General features: G+C 35.3%; 1 protein-coding gene across 1 annotated transcript in view; it reads left to right on the top strand.

Moving 5' to 3' along the window:
* RYR2 (ryanodine receptor 2) overlaps positions 1-18,395 on the top strand; it is a 1,099,979-nt gene that overhangs the window by 556,070 nt on the left and 525,514 nt on the right. Inside the window, exons 20-23 of the mRNA XM_007942720.1 lie at positions 1,763-2,004; positions 6,710-6,902; positions 8,568-8,784; positions 17,762-17,866. Coding sequence (XP_007940911.1) covers positions 1,763-2,004; positions 6,710-6,902; positions 8,568-8,784; positions 17,762-17,866 — 757 coding nt within the window. The remainder of the gene's footprint in view (positions 1-1,762; positions 2,005-6,709; positions 6,903-8,567; positions 8,785-17,761; positions 17,867-18,395) is intronic.

The raw sequence follows: 18,395 nt of genomic DNA on the forward strand, positions 1-18,395 counted from the left end.
GCTACCGATCAGGTGGGTTAATCATAACAATAGATAATCAAGCAAAGTATGCTTTACTGACAAACAAACGTATAAAGCCATTTATTTACATGTATATGTAGATAGATTATAATTGACATCTTTAGGAGCAGGTTGACAATAATACCTGCCTTCCCAAAGTGTTTAACATTCATGAGTACTGTGTGCCACCTACTATTCTATGTGCTTTGCATGTATATGTTGTTGTTGTTATGTGCCATCAAGTCGGACCCGACTCATAGCGACCCCTCCTTGGGTTTCCGAGGCAGTATCGTTACGGAAGTAGATTGCCCCCTCTTCCTTCCGAGGAGTGGCTGGTGGGTTTGAACCTCCAGCCTTCTGGTTAGCAGTCAAATACCTTAGGCACTATGCTACCAGAGCTCCCTGCATGTATATATACTGTTTAAATTTATACTTTTCTAGGTATCATTATTATCCACATTTTATGCATTAAAATCTGTAACTAAATGGAACTCAGGTGTCACTAACTCCAGAGACTTAGCTCTTAAACACCACACCACTGTTTTTATTATACCTAAAAAAAAAAAAAAAAAAAGCTTATAATTAACAACATGCTATATATGGCAGTAGTTACTTTGGTCCACTGTATTTAGCAGCAATCCAGGAAATATTTGATACTTTATCCTCTAGTTTGTTTATTTATAAATAAATAAATAAACAAACTAGAGTTTGGTGAATAGTCCATGTTGTGTTTGTTTTAAACAGGATTGATTTAATAATTTCTTCATGCTTCTTTATATACTATAACTGCCATTAATGAATGAATGATATTTCCTGAGACATTACTAATCCTCTTATTACCAAAGTGCATAAGTTCCCTCATAAAATGCAGCTAAATACAACTTATTAAAGGTTTTTCTGTTCAGGAGACATTGAGAAACAACACAGATGATTGTTACCTTGGCTCCTTCACCAGCCTATCTTGCTTCAACCTCATACCCTGTGGGAAAGAAAGTTTAGCTTAGAAAGATTTCTATACATTCTGAGTTTATAATAACTTCATTAATTCTAATAGCTTACTGTACTGAGTATCCTATTTTATGATTTAAATGTGATCGATGATGTAAAATATGCTGAAGAATAATTAAAAAAATATTAGGTCCTTGAATGTTGTTGCCAATTTATCCTAAAAGCAAACATTACTCACTGCATGTTAACTCTAAGATAAGATATCACTGCATAAAATTTTAGTTGCTGTTTTAATGATTTTGTAGCATTTAAGAAAACATATATTTAATGTAAGAGTCCCTGAGTGGTACAAATGACTAAATGCTCAGCTTCTAATCGAAAAATTTACGGCAGTTCTGGTCTACCCAGAGGCACCTTGGAAGAAAGGCCTGTAATTTACTTCTGAAAAACCAGTCATTGAAACCCTCTGAAGCATAGTTTTACTCTGACATACATGAGTTAGAATTGACTTGTTGGCAACTTTTTTTTTTCTTTTGGTTTTTATATTTAATGTATGACATCTTAAAAAAGAACTCACTGCCGCTGAGTCAATTCTGACTCATAGCAACCCCTCCCTCTGTTTCTGAGGCTGTGTCTCTATGGAAATAGATTGCCCAGTCTTCCTTCTGAGGAGTAGCTGGTGTGTTTGAACCTCCAGCCTTCTGGTTAGTAGTCAAATGCCTTAGGCATTAGGTAATCAAAATAGTGTGATGTAAATTAGAATGATGAAAGATTGTCTGGACTTGTCTTATATGGTATTCATATCTCTTCAAAGCATGAGGCCTAATATTTTTCTGGGCGTCAGCGAAGGGTCTGCTCAATACAAAAAATGGTACTATGAATTGATGGTGGACCACACTGAACCATTTGTGACAGCTGAAGCAACACACCTTCGAGTGGGCTGGGCTTCTACTGAAGGGTACTCTCCCTACCCTGGTGGTGGTGAAGAGTGGGGTGGAAATGGTGTTGGAGATGACCTGTTCTCCTACGGATTTGATGGACTTCATCTCTGGTCAGGTAAATGTGATCTATTTTCTTTCACAATGTTTTAGGAGGGGATCTTTTGCTCTTGATATACGTTTCTGAAAGCTAATGGTGCTGCTTATATTGGATAAAAAGCAAAATTTCACTAGGGGAAAAAGAAAACAATTATAATATAGATGCACAAGATTATATTGCTTATGAAAATATATTTTAAAAAGGGTTTTCCAATCAATCAGAAAATAACTTGGTGTTTCTTATCTATGTTTATTAGTGTGTGTATAGCTTTAGTTGCTAGTTGAAAAAGAGCAAAAAACAAACACTGCAAATAATTGGAAGAAATAGGCTAAGTTCATCCTCTTGCTAGATAATATAATGTGATAAATGAGTAAATTGTAAAGCATAATATTAGGAGTCAAGCTAAGTTCATAAACTTATAATATTTTGTTTCATAGAACTGCTTAAAAATAAATGTGAAGTCATCAGTTTTGATGATTGAGTATATATTAAAAATTAATCTGATAAAATATAATTCTCTGTTCTGTGATTCACAAAGAGGTGTATTTTCTTAGGCTACATTTAAAGGTTTAGCTCTTGATTATGTAGATTTTTTTAGATATTGGAATTCATCTGGACTCTGAAGAAATATTCTTGTGTTAATAAAGTTGCATTTAGAATATAGTCCTTATATGACCTTGACATATTTTGTAAAGCATTTAATGGATAGATTCAGGAAGTTATTTTACTTTATTAAAAGTAGAACTTTGTCTATTTTGATTTGCAAGTAATATTATTCATTTGTTAGTACTGTAGGCCTAATGATGTATAAAATACATTTAAAACTTAAATTGCATGTATTTAACAGTTTACACTAATGAGTTTATTAATGAATATGCTTAATATAGTTGTATCTAGCAATAATGCTTACTGACTGGTTCCCATTCAGTACACATAACTAAGGTGTCTAAAAGAGAGTAAGCTCTATCTTGAATATTTCATCTAAAAGTTGGGGCATATGATTGGGACTCAGTGTGGTAGTGTGTACTCTTGGACTACAGGTACACAATGGTAGTCAGAGTGTGCCTATCCCATTCCCATAGTATGTGTTTTTATTGGCCTACCAAAGGCAAAGAGCACTAATGTCAGAACACAAAATAGGGTGATATCTATTTTATAATACATTTTAACTGTAAACCTTCAGTCATTATCCTGTTACAGTTCTTTAGATTTCTTTAGCTCCTAGTATAGCTCAGCATGAAATAGTTCCTCTGATAAATGAAGCATGTTAACTTATTTTCCCTTTACACAAAAAGAGAGAAAATGTTTATCTGATATGACAATGTAGAATTGGTTCCAATTATCATAGTCATATAATAGTGTCTCACCACTTCTGCTGCCTTTAGTTTGCATTTTTAACTTCATACATCTTTTTTAATAGATAGATAGCTAGAAATAGAGATAGATATGCCAATTCCACTTTTTACATGTACAGTTCAGTAACATTTGTTATATTGATCATGTTGTGCAACAAGCACCTGTATCCATTGCCAAACTTTCCATCCCCATTAACAGATATTCAATTCTTCCTAAACAGTGTCAATTTATTTCTTTGATTAAACACATAGAAAGAGTGCAATACTGGATTGAATAGGACTGTGTTCATTATGTCTTTCATTGCAAAGTATCTCATAAAACAGAACAATAACAAAACAATCAGTGACTATATAGACATATCGTTTGCTAAAGTTCCCAATAGTCTCATAGAAAAGATGGCAGATTCTGGATTTCAATGAGAAAAGCACCTTGATACTTCACTGTTAAGATAAAGTATTCAATTGTTCTTTTTTTTTTTTTTTTTTAATGGCTAGAAAATATACACTATACCTTGCTGATGTGACCTTGTAGTTGAAAGATGTCATCTCTGATTTGCTCATTTTAGATTCTTAGTCAACAAAGACAAATCTAATTTAGTTGGATTTGAATTAACTTGAATGTCACCTTAGTATTCAAAGTAATTCAGATCATCTTCATAAGGCCATTCTCCTATCCCTTTTCTTTTTAATTGTGGAAGTAGAATTTACAGTATTAAATATTTGTGATTTCAAAGAGAGCATATTCTTTACCACTTAAAATTTTGTAACTGGAGGGTGGATATGTTCTTTTCAATAAGGATTTGGCACACTGAAAAAAGTTTTGAGCACCATCTTCATTTATTCTTTCCATTGTAAAATTTGCACAATGTTGCTGTGCTCTCTGGGTGAATACAGAATTGAATTTTGAATTTTGGATATCCAGCAAGATTCTATAAGGGCTGAAAGTGTGAAATCTCAGTGTTTTTAGAAAATTTAAATGTAAAGGAAAATGACATATCAGAACAGTTCTGGAAAATATTGATACAGCTTTCTAGCCCAGGATCTATAAATCACACTATCGTTATCTTCCTTTTTCGATAACGTAGAGAATAGTAATGTAGTTCTCATTTGGATTTGATATGAGTTATATAAATGCAACCTGATAATGCTACTAAATGGATTAAATACTGTAACTGCCATTCAAACTGTAGGCTTTAGGTTGTGCACTAATAATCTTATCTAGTTATCTATGTTTGTTTTAGGCATTACATAACAATTACCATGATAACTTTTAAATCCTCATTAACATTAGAATAATAATGGCTTTCAAACTAGGCAGTAGTTTTGAATTATAGTAAATGTCTGTGCAATAATATCTTTATCACTTTCAAATGCCAATAAGGGAATATACATTTCTCTGGGAGCTATGTTCCTTTTTATATGATTTTCTGGATAAGTTTTACATTTTTTTTCTCTTTTTTTTTTAGTTGTGATTTGGGTGAAAGTTTACAGAGCAAATTCACTTTCCATACAGCAGTTCACACACTTTGTCTCATGACACTGACCATAGTTTACCCCCAATGCAACATCTCCCCTTCCACATCCTCCTAGTAGTTAGTTACCTCTTCCCTGTGTCCATCCCCCCATGCACTCCTACCCCCTGAGCTGTCTCCCTGTGCATAAAGAGCCCTTCTTTCTCCCATGATTGTTCTCTCCAAGGTATTTACCTCAGGAAAATGTTCAAGTTGTATGCCATCTTTTGTTTGTCTGGAAGCCACAGGTGTGGGTTCAATTCCAGACCTGAAGGGCAGCTAGGGGCCATAGACTCAGGGGTTCCACCAGGCTCTATCAGACCAGCAAACCTTTTTTTTTTTTTCCAAATTATTTTGAGTTTTGTTCCACATTGTTTTCCCTCTCTATCCAGGATCTTCTACATAGATCCCCCTCCGAGTGGTTAACAGTGGGCACCATCTCATTATGGTCTCATAGTCGTATAGGCTGAGGATCACATGGTGTACCAGTTGCTTGGACTAATTGTTTCATGAATCTTTGGTTTTCTACATTCTTCTTTGCTCTGGAGGAGAGACCCATTGTTGCATCTAAATGGCTGCTTGTAAAGTTTTAAGGTCCCAGTCACTACTCACCAAAGTAGGAGGTGGAACAATGTTTTGTGTAGTATGTTATGCCAATTGAGCTTGATGTCCCCTGCGACTATGGTCCCTAGCCCACAGGTTCAACTATTCCCTTGTTCTGGGTAGCTGGCTGTGGGAAAATTTTAAATATTTTAAAAAGCTGTCTTTGTCATATTTAGAGACTTCTAGAAGAGACACTTGATAATGAATTTATTACTTGCAATTTTAAATATTAATGAATTAAAAAGTGTATACATTCTGAAAGGTAGATATTCTCTACTACTGACATTTCAAAGTATACTAGGAGTAAATATCTTGGATACTGGAAGTAAAAAGTGATGTTATAAAAAATGAGAAGCTACTATCATGAAATCTATTTTTGTCATGATTCACAGCAAAGGGCATAGTTGTGTTTGTTTGTGAATGTATTTAAGACATCATTACCCTCTTTTGTCTCTACTGTAGATTCTCATGAGACTAATTAGCAAAGCAGTGCTGATATATTCAAGAATGGGCTCAGACCATAAAGGGGCCAGGGCAAGAAATTAGTTTTATCAAATAGCATTTTCTTGCCTCAGATTTATTCTGCTGTAATTAAGATGCCAAACTAGGTCTTTTGTCAGAACCTTAATTGCAAATCAAAACAAACCAGTTGCCATATAGTTGTCTAAATAAACAATGTATGAAGGAATTACCACATTTTCTGCTTTCATTATCCTTAAATATTTTTAATTTATAGCAGAAAGAGGATTTAGTATTAGAAACAGGGGCTAACATTATGAAGTATCTGTTCTGTCTGAGACTTTGTGCTACTTGTAAACCACTAGGTTATTCTTCTTAAGAAATCTACAAGGAGATGATATTTAGTGTCTTGTTTATTGAAAATCAAGATTCAAAGATATTAAGTAATTTACTGATGGTCATAAAATTAATAGATAGTAAGATAGCTGTATCTTTCTAGGGCGATTTCTCCTTACATTATTACATTTTCTACTCTAAGATTATTTCTGCATTAAATGCATGCAAAAATTTTTGTATGTCAAAAGATCCATTTTACAACAAAAATATGACTCCTGAATAAAGCAACATTTTTTAAAACAAAAGGTTTAACCTATATCATCAATTTGCATTCAAGATGTATTCAATTCCAGTGTTGTTCAATGATTTTTTAATACTTACTCAAATCTTTGACATTGACCCTGAAGATGATACTCTTACATAAAAATATATTACCTCCTTACTGTTTCCCCCCAATAGGTTGCATTGCTCGTACTGTGAGCTCACCAAATCAACACCTGTTGAGAACTGATGACGTCATTAGTTGCTGTTTAGATCTAAGTGCCCCAAGCATCTCTTTCCGAATTAATGGCCAACCTGTTCAAGGAATGTTTGAAAATTTCAACACTGATGGGCTCTTCTTTCCTGTTGTTAGTTTCTCTGCAGGAATAAAGTGAGTATTTCTGGTTTTTGTTCTGTGTTCCTTTATCACAGCTCACACTCTCAGAGCATCACACTGCTAGCACTGCTCCTTCTCTCACCTTTGTTTCTCAATCCTGGGCATCAGTCAACAGGGCATTTTTCCTGTTCCTTTAAGAAAAGAGATATGATTCATCCAAGAAGTGATTCTCAGGACGCTGAATGCTTTGTCCACAGATTCTACCGCTTAGATGTGGACAGCTAAGTAACTGTTTGCAACCAGCTTCTTGAAATATTTCAAGCACATTTCTTAAGTTCATTTTTATCTAATGAGGGTAAATGAAATATTATAAACCACACACACTTATTTTCTTATATTGATTTTTTTTTTTTCATGCTCTACCATGCAGCTCCAAATCCCCTTATTCCTAGAGGACTTAAGTTTTCTTGCTCTTGATCAGGTCAAGATGGCTCCTTTCTATGTTATTCTCTGTTACCTTTAGTAAATTATCTAAGATTAACTGAGTCAAGATGAAGATTTTTTCTAACTCATTTTTTGATGTTGCTAGAGGGAAATGGAAATTATAGTTCTTTACTATTCCATAAAGCTTAATAAACAAATGATCTTTTATAATAAGGGGCCATTCTGCCATTTAAAAATGTATGTTATCTATTAACCTACCATGAATAGCTCCTTAATTACTACTGACCATCCATTTATTCTGGTTATCCGTTAATTGTTATTATACTCAAGGGAGTAATCCCCAGTAAAAGAAACACCATATTGAAGAAGGGATAGAATAATCATGAAACACTAGCTAGCTATCTGTGTATCAATGTCCTTTTCTGGTGAATTTACATAAATTATGTTTCTTTTTAGAAACTTCTGGAAAGTTTTAAAGTTTTGTTTCTCCTCACTTTTTCTTTTTTATATTTTACTTTCTTTTTTTTCAATTTTTTTTTTTTTTTTTTTTTTTGTAGTATGCTGGGGCTGAAACACAAATTAGTTAAAAAAGATGCAAACAAAATGAAGTTTCAAATTATTTGTCTAGGCCAAATAAATTCCCCAAGGAATTATCATTTAGCTATGTGTTGAAAACTGGTTCAGTGGAATTCAGATTAATTTTTTTTCAATTAAATGTTTATGATATATAAAAGATTTAAACAAAATTATTTTTGTTAAATTGATAAAGAATAAGAACCATGGTTAACCTTCTTTCTTCAGCAAATCAAAGTCCATTTAAGTATCCCTTCAAGAATTTCATTAGGAAATGGACACTGAAAAGTAACTTGTCTCTTTTTACTACACCTAGTCCAGCCCCTCAATTTTAAGTATATTTAAAGTTAGAGCATGTCTGCACATTCTCTGTTGATTACTTGACACCTTGGGGCATTTACTATGAACATGTGCTGAATTCACATAGAAATATGATGCTTATGCATTTATTTGTTTTTTTTTCAGTGGGTGATAAGTTTCTTTCATCCATTAACCTAAATTAATCAGGTTTTATCTTTTGACCAGTTGGATGACCTCAGGTTTTACATTTTATGATGAGAAGCTCTTAAATTCTAAAGTGATGAGATAATAATGCCAGGGGAAGACTATATGACTTCTCATAAAATTTATTTGTACTAAGAATTTATTCTTCTTTTTTGAGGATTAGGAACTTTATGTATGTCTTATATGCATCTTTTTTAGGGTACGCTTTCTGCTTGGGGGGAGACACGGAGAATTTAAATTCCTTCCTCCACCTGGATATGCTCCTTGCTATGAAGCTGTTTTGCCAAAAGAAAAGTTGAAGGTGGAACACAGCCGGGAGTACAAGCAAGAAAGAACATACACACGAGACTTGCTGGGCCCCACAGTTTCACTGACACAAGCAGCCTTCACACCGATTCCTGTGGATACTAGCCAGGTACCTAGATCAACTCCAAAGGCAACAAACTGTGCTGTAATCATTCTGATATGCAGTGGCTCTACAGGGTTTTAAACTGCAATCCCAAGAAAGATATTTTATAGTAATACATTTCACATGTATAAATGAAACAAGTTTCACAAAATAATATCCACCTTACCATGTCCACTCCTCTATCTGTATTCTATTTTACTTTTTCAATGGGTGATTCCAACCCATTAAATTGATTTCATAATCTGCTGTTGTTGTTATTGTTGTTATGTGCCATCGAGTCGGACCTGGCTCATAGTGAACCCTCCTTGGGTTGCTGAGGTAGTATCACTACTAAAGTAAATTGCCCAACCTCCCTTCCAAGGAGTGGCTGGTGAGTTTGAACCACCAGCCTTCTGGTTAGCAGTCAAGTGCCATAGGCACTATGCTAGCAGGTCACAATCTGAAGTCTTAAAAACACTGCTCTGCTTGTGTTCAAGGTTTTTAAAAAGTTAATATTTATAAAATGTGATATTAATATGCATATTATATCACTTATTTCTAAATGGGCAATATTAGCAACAGGTGAAACTAAGTGACATAATTATACGAGTAATTTTAAGGTGCAACAATTTTGTTATTGTTGTCGTTGTTAGGTGCCGTCCAATCAGTTCTGACTCATAGCCACCTTCTGTACAATAGAACAAAACAGGTTTGGTCCTGCACCATCCTCACAATAGTTGCTATGCTCAAGCCCATTGTCGTACTACTGTGTCAGTTCATCTCTTTGAGAGTCTTCTTCTTATTTGCTGACCCTTTACTTTACCAAGCATGATATCCTTCTCCATGGACTAGTCCCTTCTGACAACCTGACCAAAGTACATGACACGAAATCTTGCCATCCTCGCTTCTAAGGTTTCTGACTGTACCTCTTCCCAAACAGATTTCTGTGCTCTTCTGACAGTCCATGGTATTTTCAATATTCTTTGCCATCACCATAATTCAAATGTGTCAATTCTTCTTCAGTCTTCCTTATTCATTATCCAGCTTTCACATGCATATGAGGTGATTGAAAATACTATGGCTTGAGTCTTCAAAATGACATCTTTGTTCTTTATCACTTTAAAGAGGTCTTTTGCAACATATTGGCCCACTGCATTGTGTCCTGTGACTTCTTAACTACTGATTCCTTGGACAGTGATCGTAGATCCAAGTAAAATGAAAACCTTGACCATTTAAATCAGTCTTTTCTCCATTTATCATGATATTGCTTGTTGGTCTATTTGATAGGACTTTTTTTTTTCTTTATATTGAAGTATGATCAATACAGAAGGCTGTATTCTTTTATATTTATCAGTAAATGCTTCAAACTGTCTTCACTTTCAGAACACAAAGTTGTGTCATCTGCTTATTGCAGATTGTTAATGAGTCTTCCTCCAATCCTGATGCCGCATTTTTTTTCATATAGTCCAGCTTCTTGGTTTATTTGCTCAGCATACAGAGTGAAAAAGTATGGTGAAAGGATACAAATCTGATACACACACTTCCTAATTTTAAATGGTATACCCTTGTTCTGTTTGAATGACAACCTCTTGTTCTATGTACAGGTTCCTCATGAGCCCAATTAAGTGTTCTGGAATTCCTGTTCTTTGTAATGCTGTATATAATGTGGTATGATCCACATAGTCAAAAACCTTTGCATAGTTAACAAAACACAGGTAAACATTTTTCTGGTGTTCCTTGCTTTCAGCCAAGATCCATCTGACATCAGCAATGATATCCCTCATTCCACATCCTCTTCTGAATCCTTCCATTTCTGGCAGTTCCCTGTCAATCTACTACTGCAATCATGTTTGAATTATCATCAGCAAAATTTTACTTGCATATGATATGAATGATATTGCTTGATAATTACCATATTCTGTTGGATCACCTTTCTTTAGAATAGGCACAAATTTGAATCTGTCCCAGTCAGTTTGCCAGGTAGTTGTCTTCCAAATTTCCTGCATAAATGAGTGAGTACCTCCAGTACTGCATCTATTTGTTGAAATAATAAATATTCTTGGAGGTTTTTTTTTTTTCTTTAATTCCTTCAGTGCAACTTGGACTTCTTCCTTCAATATCATCAATTCTTGATCATATGCTACCTCTTGAAATGGTTTAAGGTTGACTAATTCTTTTTGGTATAGTGACTCTATATATTCCATCTATCTTCTTTTATTACTTCTTGCATTGGTCAATATTTTGCCCATAGAATCCATCAGCATTGCAACTCAAGGCTTGAATTTTCAATTCTTTCAGCTTGAGAAATTTTGAGTGTGTTCTTCTCTTTTGATTTTCTAACTCAAGGCCTTTGTACGTTTCATTATAGTATTTTACTTTATCTTCTCGAGCCACCCTTTGAAATCTGTTCAGCTCATTTATGCCATCATTTCTTCCATTCATCTTAACTACTTTATGTTCAAGACAAAGTTTCAGTGTCTCTTGTGACATTTATTTTGGTCTTTTCTTCCTTTTCTGCCTTTTTAATGACCTTTCCATTCTTCATGTTCTTGTTGTCATCCCACAGTCCCTCTGGTCTTCAGTCATTGGTGTTCAGTGTGTCAAATCTGTTCTTCAGATGGTCTCTAAATTCAGGTGGGATGTACACAAGCTTGTATTTTGGCTCTCATGGACCTGTTTTAATTTTGTTTAGATTCAATTCAAACTTGCATATTAGCAATTGGTGACCTGTTCCACAGTCAGCTAAAGGCCTTGTTCTGAGTGATGACATTGAGCTTTTCCATCACCTTTTGCCACAGAGGTTGTTGATTTCATTTCTGTGTATTCCAGTTGGCAAGGTCTATGTGTATAGTTGCCATTTATTTTGTTTAAAAAATGTATTTGCAATGAAAAAGTCATTGATCTTGCGAAATTCTATCATACAGTCTCCAGTGCCATTTCTATCACCAAGGCTATATTTTCCAACTACAAATGCTTCTTCTTTGTTTCCAACTTTTGCATTGCAATAACCAGTAATTATCAATAAACTATGATTGCATGTTTGGTCAATTTCAGACTGCAGAAGTTGGTAAAAGTCTTCGATTTCTTCATCTTGAGCTTTAGTGGTTGGTGCACAAATTTGAATAACAGTAGTATTAACTGGTCTTCCTTATAGTATTAACTGGAATACAAGTATTCCTTGCAGTATTAACAGTAATATTAACTGGTCTTATCCTGTCACTGATGTCATTGTGCTTCAAGATAGGTCATGAATGTCCTTTTTGATGATGAATGTGATGCCGTTCCTCTTTAGTTTGTCATTCCTGGTATAGCAGACCATATGATTGTCCTATTCAAAGTGGCCAATACCAGTCCACTAATGCCTAGGGTATTAACCTGTATGCATTCCATTTCATTTTTGGGAACTTCTAATTTTCCTAGAGTCATACATTTTTCATTCCACCTTCTAATTATAAATGGATGTTTGCAGCTGTGTTGTCTCATTTTGAATCATGCCATAACTTTAAGATGATTTAATATCTGGGATGGAAAATTATATTTTAAGTAATATTGCATAGATGAAGTACATACTTACTTTTGTTAATAGGTGCTGTTGAGTCAGTTCTGACTCATAGTAACCCCATGTACAACAAAACAAAACACTATTCAGTTCTGCACCATCCTCACAATCTTTGCTATATCTGAGCTCATTGTTTCAACCAGTCTGTCAATACATGTTTTTGAGAGTCTTCCTCTTTTTCACTTACCTTCTATTTTACCAAGCATATGTCCTTCTCCAGGGACCGGTTCCTCCTGATAAAATGTCCAGAGTACATGAGACAAAATCTTGCTATCTTTGCTTCTAAAGGGCATTCTGACTGTACTTCTTCCAAGAAGAATATATTTATTCTACTGGCAGTCCATGGTATATTTAATATTTGTTGCCAGCACCATAATTCAAAAGCATAATTCCTCTTCAGTCTTTTTCATTTTCCAGCTTTTGCATGCATAAGAGATGATTGAAAATACCATGGCTTGTGGCAGGTGCACCTGAGTCTTCAAAGTGACATCTTTGCTTTTTAATACCCTATGGTGCAGTGAGTTACTTAATATGGCCCTTCTAGCCACAGTCTCTATAACTCCTACCAAAAGACTGAGTGGAACTATGCTAATGTGTGATGCTTGTGGCGCACCAAGGAGATTGCACAGCTTGTTAATGATGCAGATAAGGTGCATGATACTCTTGTGGGGATGGAATCATGCAAATAAGGTGTATGGAACCTAATGTGGGAATTGGTCAGTTTTCCCATCTTGCTAGGCTTACAACAACCCATCCTAGAGGCAGAAAGGCAAATTTGATTACCACCAAGAAGAGACAGGAGAAGAGTGTTTCCTCTGGATCCAGGTCCTGTGCAGGGAGCCTTCTTGACCCAGGAGCCAGTAAAAACTCTTAACACTAGAGAGACAGCCAGAAAGTGAGAAGCGGTGTCAGAGAAGCAGTGGCAGCAGAGGCAGCAGAACCAGGAGACCAGATGGAGAAGGTGCAGAGGGTCTCTGGGTACCTTGTGAACATAAGTTTGCATACATATAGAGCTATAGCTCGAGGCTTACTGGTGGAGTGGTATGCCTCTGGGCACTTAACAGCAGGGCTACAAGAACTTTGTAAAACTTGCTCAAGCAGGAAAGAAGCCAAGCAGCCATAGGGCCAAAAGGTTGGGGGCCAGAGAGGCATGCCTATTGGGCACAGCCAAGAATCTGTCCCAATCCAAGATCTGCACCATGAGTAATTTTTGATCCTGAATTATAACTTATTACTTCTGTAGTAAACTGAGTAATTGTGAGTATTTTATGTGAATCCTGTGTGGCCATTGTGGTAGATTATCAAACCCTGAAAAGTAGAGAGTGCTATATGAGGGATGTAGGAAGGATGTTTGGTGTCAGAAATGGTAAAAAGTTTGGAGGTTGGCAGAAATGTTAAAAAGTTTGGAGGGTGGTGGCATGTCTGACCTCCCCCTATAAGAATCAGTTGTTCAAACAGAACAAGGGGAATAGTTTAAAATCAGGAAAAATGTGTCTCAGCGTTGTATCCTTTCATCATACTTATTCAGTTTGTCTGATGAGCAAGTAATCTGAGAAACCAGACTAAATGAAGAAGAATGCAGCATCAGGATTGGAAGAAGACTCATTAATAACTTATAATATGCAAATGACACAATCTTTCTTGCTGAAAGTGAAGAATATTGAATCACTTAGTTATGAAGATCAAAGACTGAAGCCTTCAGTGTGGATTACACTTCAACATATAGGAAACAAAAATCTCTACAAGTAGATAAGTAATCAAAATCATCGTAAATGCAGAAAATATTGAAGTTGTCAAAGATTTAATTTTATTTGGATCCACAACCAATGCCCATGGGAGCGGTAGTCAAGATAGAAGATAGCATATTGCTTTGGGCAAATCTGCCACAAAGGACCTCTTCAAAATGTATAAAAATGGTGTGAGGGAGGTATCTGACCTTCCCTAACTTCAGAAGAGGAAAAGAGAATCATCATCTGCATGAATAGCCCAAGTATCCCCTTGTTATGTTTGAACAACTGCCTCTTTGTTCAGGTGGTAATCAAATTTGCCTTTCTGCCTCTAGGATGGGTGGTTGTTTTGCATGAGCAAAATTAAGTGTTCTGGAATTCCCATCCTTCACCATGTTATCCATAATTTTATGATCCACACAGTCTAATGCCTTTGTATAGGCAATAAAACACAAGTAAACATCTTTCTGGTATTCTTTGTTTGCAGCCCAGATCCATCTAACATCAGTAGTGCTATTCCTCATTTCATGTGCTTCTGAGTTCAGCTTGAAAATCACGTGGTTCGCTGTTGCTGCAAAGCTTTGAATTATCTTCAACAAAATTTATTGATACTAATGGCATTGTTTTAAGTGATATTAGTGGTATTGTTGGAGCTCCGGTAGCATAGTGCCTAAAAGCACTTGACTGCTGACCAGAAGACCCACCAGTCACTCCTCGGAAGGAAGATGGGGCAATCTACTTCCGTAGTGATACTGCCTCGGAAACCCAAGGAGGGGTCGCTATGAGTCAGGTCCGACTCGACGGCACATAACAACAACAACAACAGTGATATTGTTCAGTAACTTCTGCATTCTGTTGTATCATCTTTTTTTGGAATGGGCACAAATATATATCTCTTTCAGTTGGTTGGTCAGGTAGCTGTCTTCCAAATTTCTTTGGGAAGACGAGTGACTGCTTTCATCATTGCATCCATTTGTTGAAATATCTCAATTGGTATTCCTTTAATTCGTGAAGGTTTTTTTTTTTTTTTTTTTTTTGCCAATGCCTTCAGTACAGCTTGGACTTGTTTCTTAAATACCATTGGTTCTTGATCATATGCTACCACCTAAAATGGTTGAACGTTGATCAGTTCATCGTGGTACCATAACTTTGTGTATTCCCTCAATCCTTTTTTTTTTTTTATGTTTCCTGAATTATTCATTATTTTCCCATAAAATCTTTCAATATTGCAATTCAAGAGTTTAATTTCTTTCTTTTTTCTTTCATTTCTTTCAGATTGAGAAGTGCCAAGCATGTTCTTTCTTTTTGGTTTTCTAACTCTAGATCATTGCACATTCCATTATAATACTTTGAGTTCTCAAGCTCTCCTTTGAAATCTTCTGTTCAGCTTCTTCCATCTTCATTTCTACATTTCAGAGCAAGTTTCAGAGTCTATTCTGACATTCATTTTGGTCTTTTCTTTATTTCTTGTCTTCTTAATGACCTTTTGCTTTCTTAATGTGTAATGTCCCTTGAAGGCATCTCACAACTCCTCTAGTCAAACCAATTTTCCATTCAACAATTCATATAAATTTTGTTTCATGGCACTGATTGCAATCCCTGCAATGTAGCAGAACTCATACCACTTCCTCTCTGTGTTTACTATTCAGGTGGGATATACTTAGGTTCACACTTTGGCTTTCATGGAGTGGTTTTAATACTTATTTTACTTGTTTAAGACTCATGTTAAGATAGTCTTTATATACAGTATATTTGGAGTTTTTAATTTCTTCTAGACACATTAATTATTTTGAAATGATTTAGCTGATCTTTATCTTGGGTAGATACTGAGGTCATGGACTCTAGAGTAAACATGCCTAGCATCAAATGGCTACTTTGGAATGCTGGGAAAGTTATTCACCTTATCAATTGAGATGCTAATAGTATGGTTCACATAGTTAATAGGTAGCATATTAGCATATTACTTCACAAATGTTAGACATTTTTCTTTTTTGATTTGTTTGTTTCACACATGTAAAGAGGTCCAAAAGTTTGGTAATGAATTAAAGATTGACCCAAGCCATGGTATTTTCAGTTGCATTATGTGCATGTAAAAACTGAACAATGAAGAAAGAAGACTGAGGAAGAATTGATGTCTTTGAATTATGGTGCTGGTGAAGAACATTAAATATACTGTGGACTGCCAGAAGAATGAACAAGTCCATCTTGGAAGAAGTACAGCCAGATGCTCCTTAGAAGCAAGGCTGGTGAAACTTTATCTCCAGCACTTTGGATATTTTATCAGGAATGACCAGTGTCTAGAGAAGAATTTCAAGCTTAGTAAAGTACAAGGTCAGCAAAAAAGCAAATGACAATGAGATGAATCGACAGAGGGTTGCACCAATGGGCTAAACACAGCAACAATTGTCAGAATGTTGCAGGACTGGATAGTGTTTGACTCTATTGAACATGGATCACTATGAATTGGAATCAATTCAACAGGACCTAAAAATAGCAGTCAGTTTGTTTTGTCCATTTCTGAAAAGGACCAGACATATACTAGTAACTAAGTTTTTTTTTAGTAGATTCACTATGAATTGGAATCAATTCAACAACACCTAAAAACAGCAGTCAGTTTGTTTTGTCCATTTCTGAAAAGGACAAGACATATACTAGTAACTAAGTTATTTTTTTAGTAGATTCGATTGGGAGGATCAGCATGGATTAATGGAGACAATTGGATTATGCAGTGGTAGGACATTTAAGATTAAATGAGATGTAGGTGAGGAGAGAAGCAGTGATAACCACTTCCTCAGGAAATACCACATCATCAGTGGGCATCATAGTCATCTGTTCCCTCCAGTTGCTAAGGTGATAGCTATGGAGTGAAACACAAGGACATTATCAAGACAGGAACAAACAACGCTTCACCTTGAAAACCAATTTGTATTCTTAATGAAGAAGCCATTTCACTTCTTCCTTTTAATTAGAACATATAAAGATGATTTCCTTGGTTCGTGTGCTTAGAAACCACTAAAGGTAACGTAGAATCCCTAGGTGGCACAAATAGTGTGCTTGGCTTCTAACTGAAAGGTTGAAGATTTGAGTCTACTCAAAGGCTTGTTGGAGGAAGGGCCTAGCAATCTACTTTTGAAAAATCAGTCATTGAAAACTCTGTGGAGCACAATTCTATTCTGACATACATGGGTCTACCATGGATCAAGGTCAACTTGATGGCACCTGGTTTTTAAAAGGAAAAAAGTAGAGTTAGGAAAACCTCAGTCACTGCAGGCAGATAGGTGAGGAGAGAAGCAATTGAAATTTATAATTTCAAAGAACTAGTGCATTATACTTTGGACACTGAATTGCCTTCACCCTAGCCTATGGATGCTGGCCAGGTTAGTTTAAGAGCTTTGAGACAAGTTTTCTTTTTTAAAAATGCCCATTTTGTTAGTCCACTAAACGTCTTTCAGTTGTCCCCATCAGCTCTGTTTTCCTGCTTTCTAACTTCTGTTCTGTTGATATATTCTCCTGGCAAAGTGTGAAAACAAAATAGTCTCAGATTTTATTATCTAAAAAATTTCATAGAATAGATGGCTTGGAAAGTAGGTATATTTTTACATTTTAATGGTTTAGGAGATGATTTTATTTAATTAAATTCATGGTGAGGACAATTTTCACTGCATTTTATTGGATTTGTTTCTAATGTGATTTTTGTTTGTGTTCCTTTTAATTTTAGATTGTGCTGCCTCCTCACCTGGAAAGGATAAGAGAAAAACTCGCAGAGAATATCCATGAACTCTGGGTTATGAATAAAATAGAACTTGGCTGGCAGTATGGTCCGGTATACAATTTTGAAATTTATTTTCAGATTCCTTCAGCACATCTTTCTGAAAACATAACTTATTCATCCCGCTGTGTGTTGGCATGAATCAATTGGGTTGATAGTTTTTTGTGCAGATTTCTTCATGGATTTATTGATTAATTCATTGAAGGTTAAAAATGATTTGTGTTGTGTGTGAAACTTATATTTTCAAATCAAACTTAACATAGATGAGCAATAGGCATAGTTTCTAAATCACTTTAAAAAATCTCATTGATATTAAAAGTTAAACCTGAAAATGGAAATAAATAAGTTGATTTAGTTTTCTTACTCTTGGTTTTTCACTTCTTTTAGCCCAATTTTAGGTAGCTGTCCAATTCCTGTAGACAAAGATATACAGTTGATCCCACAGCTATAAGACAGACTGAGAAATCATTATTGAGTTCAAATGATCATTTGTTGAGATCTTTGTTTATGATTTGTCACTAAAACTTTTATTTTTCTAAAAAATGCCTTAATCCCAGTGTATCATATACCTGTTTTTATCAAG

The sequence above is a fragment of the Orycteropus afer genome, unplaced genomic scaffold, assembly GCF_000298275.1.
Source record: "Orycteropus afer afer isolate SDZICR_OR568_19922 unplaced genomic scaffold, OryAfe1.0 scaffold00096, whole genome shotgun sequence".
NCBI classification, from domain to species: domain Eukaryota; kingdom Metazoa; phylum Chordata; class Mammalia; order Tubulidentata; family Orycteropodidae; genus Orycteropus; species Orycteropus afer.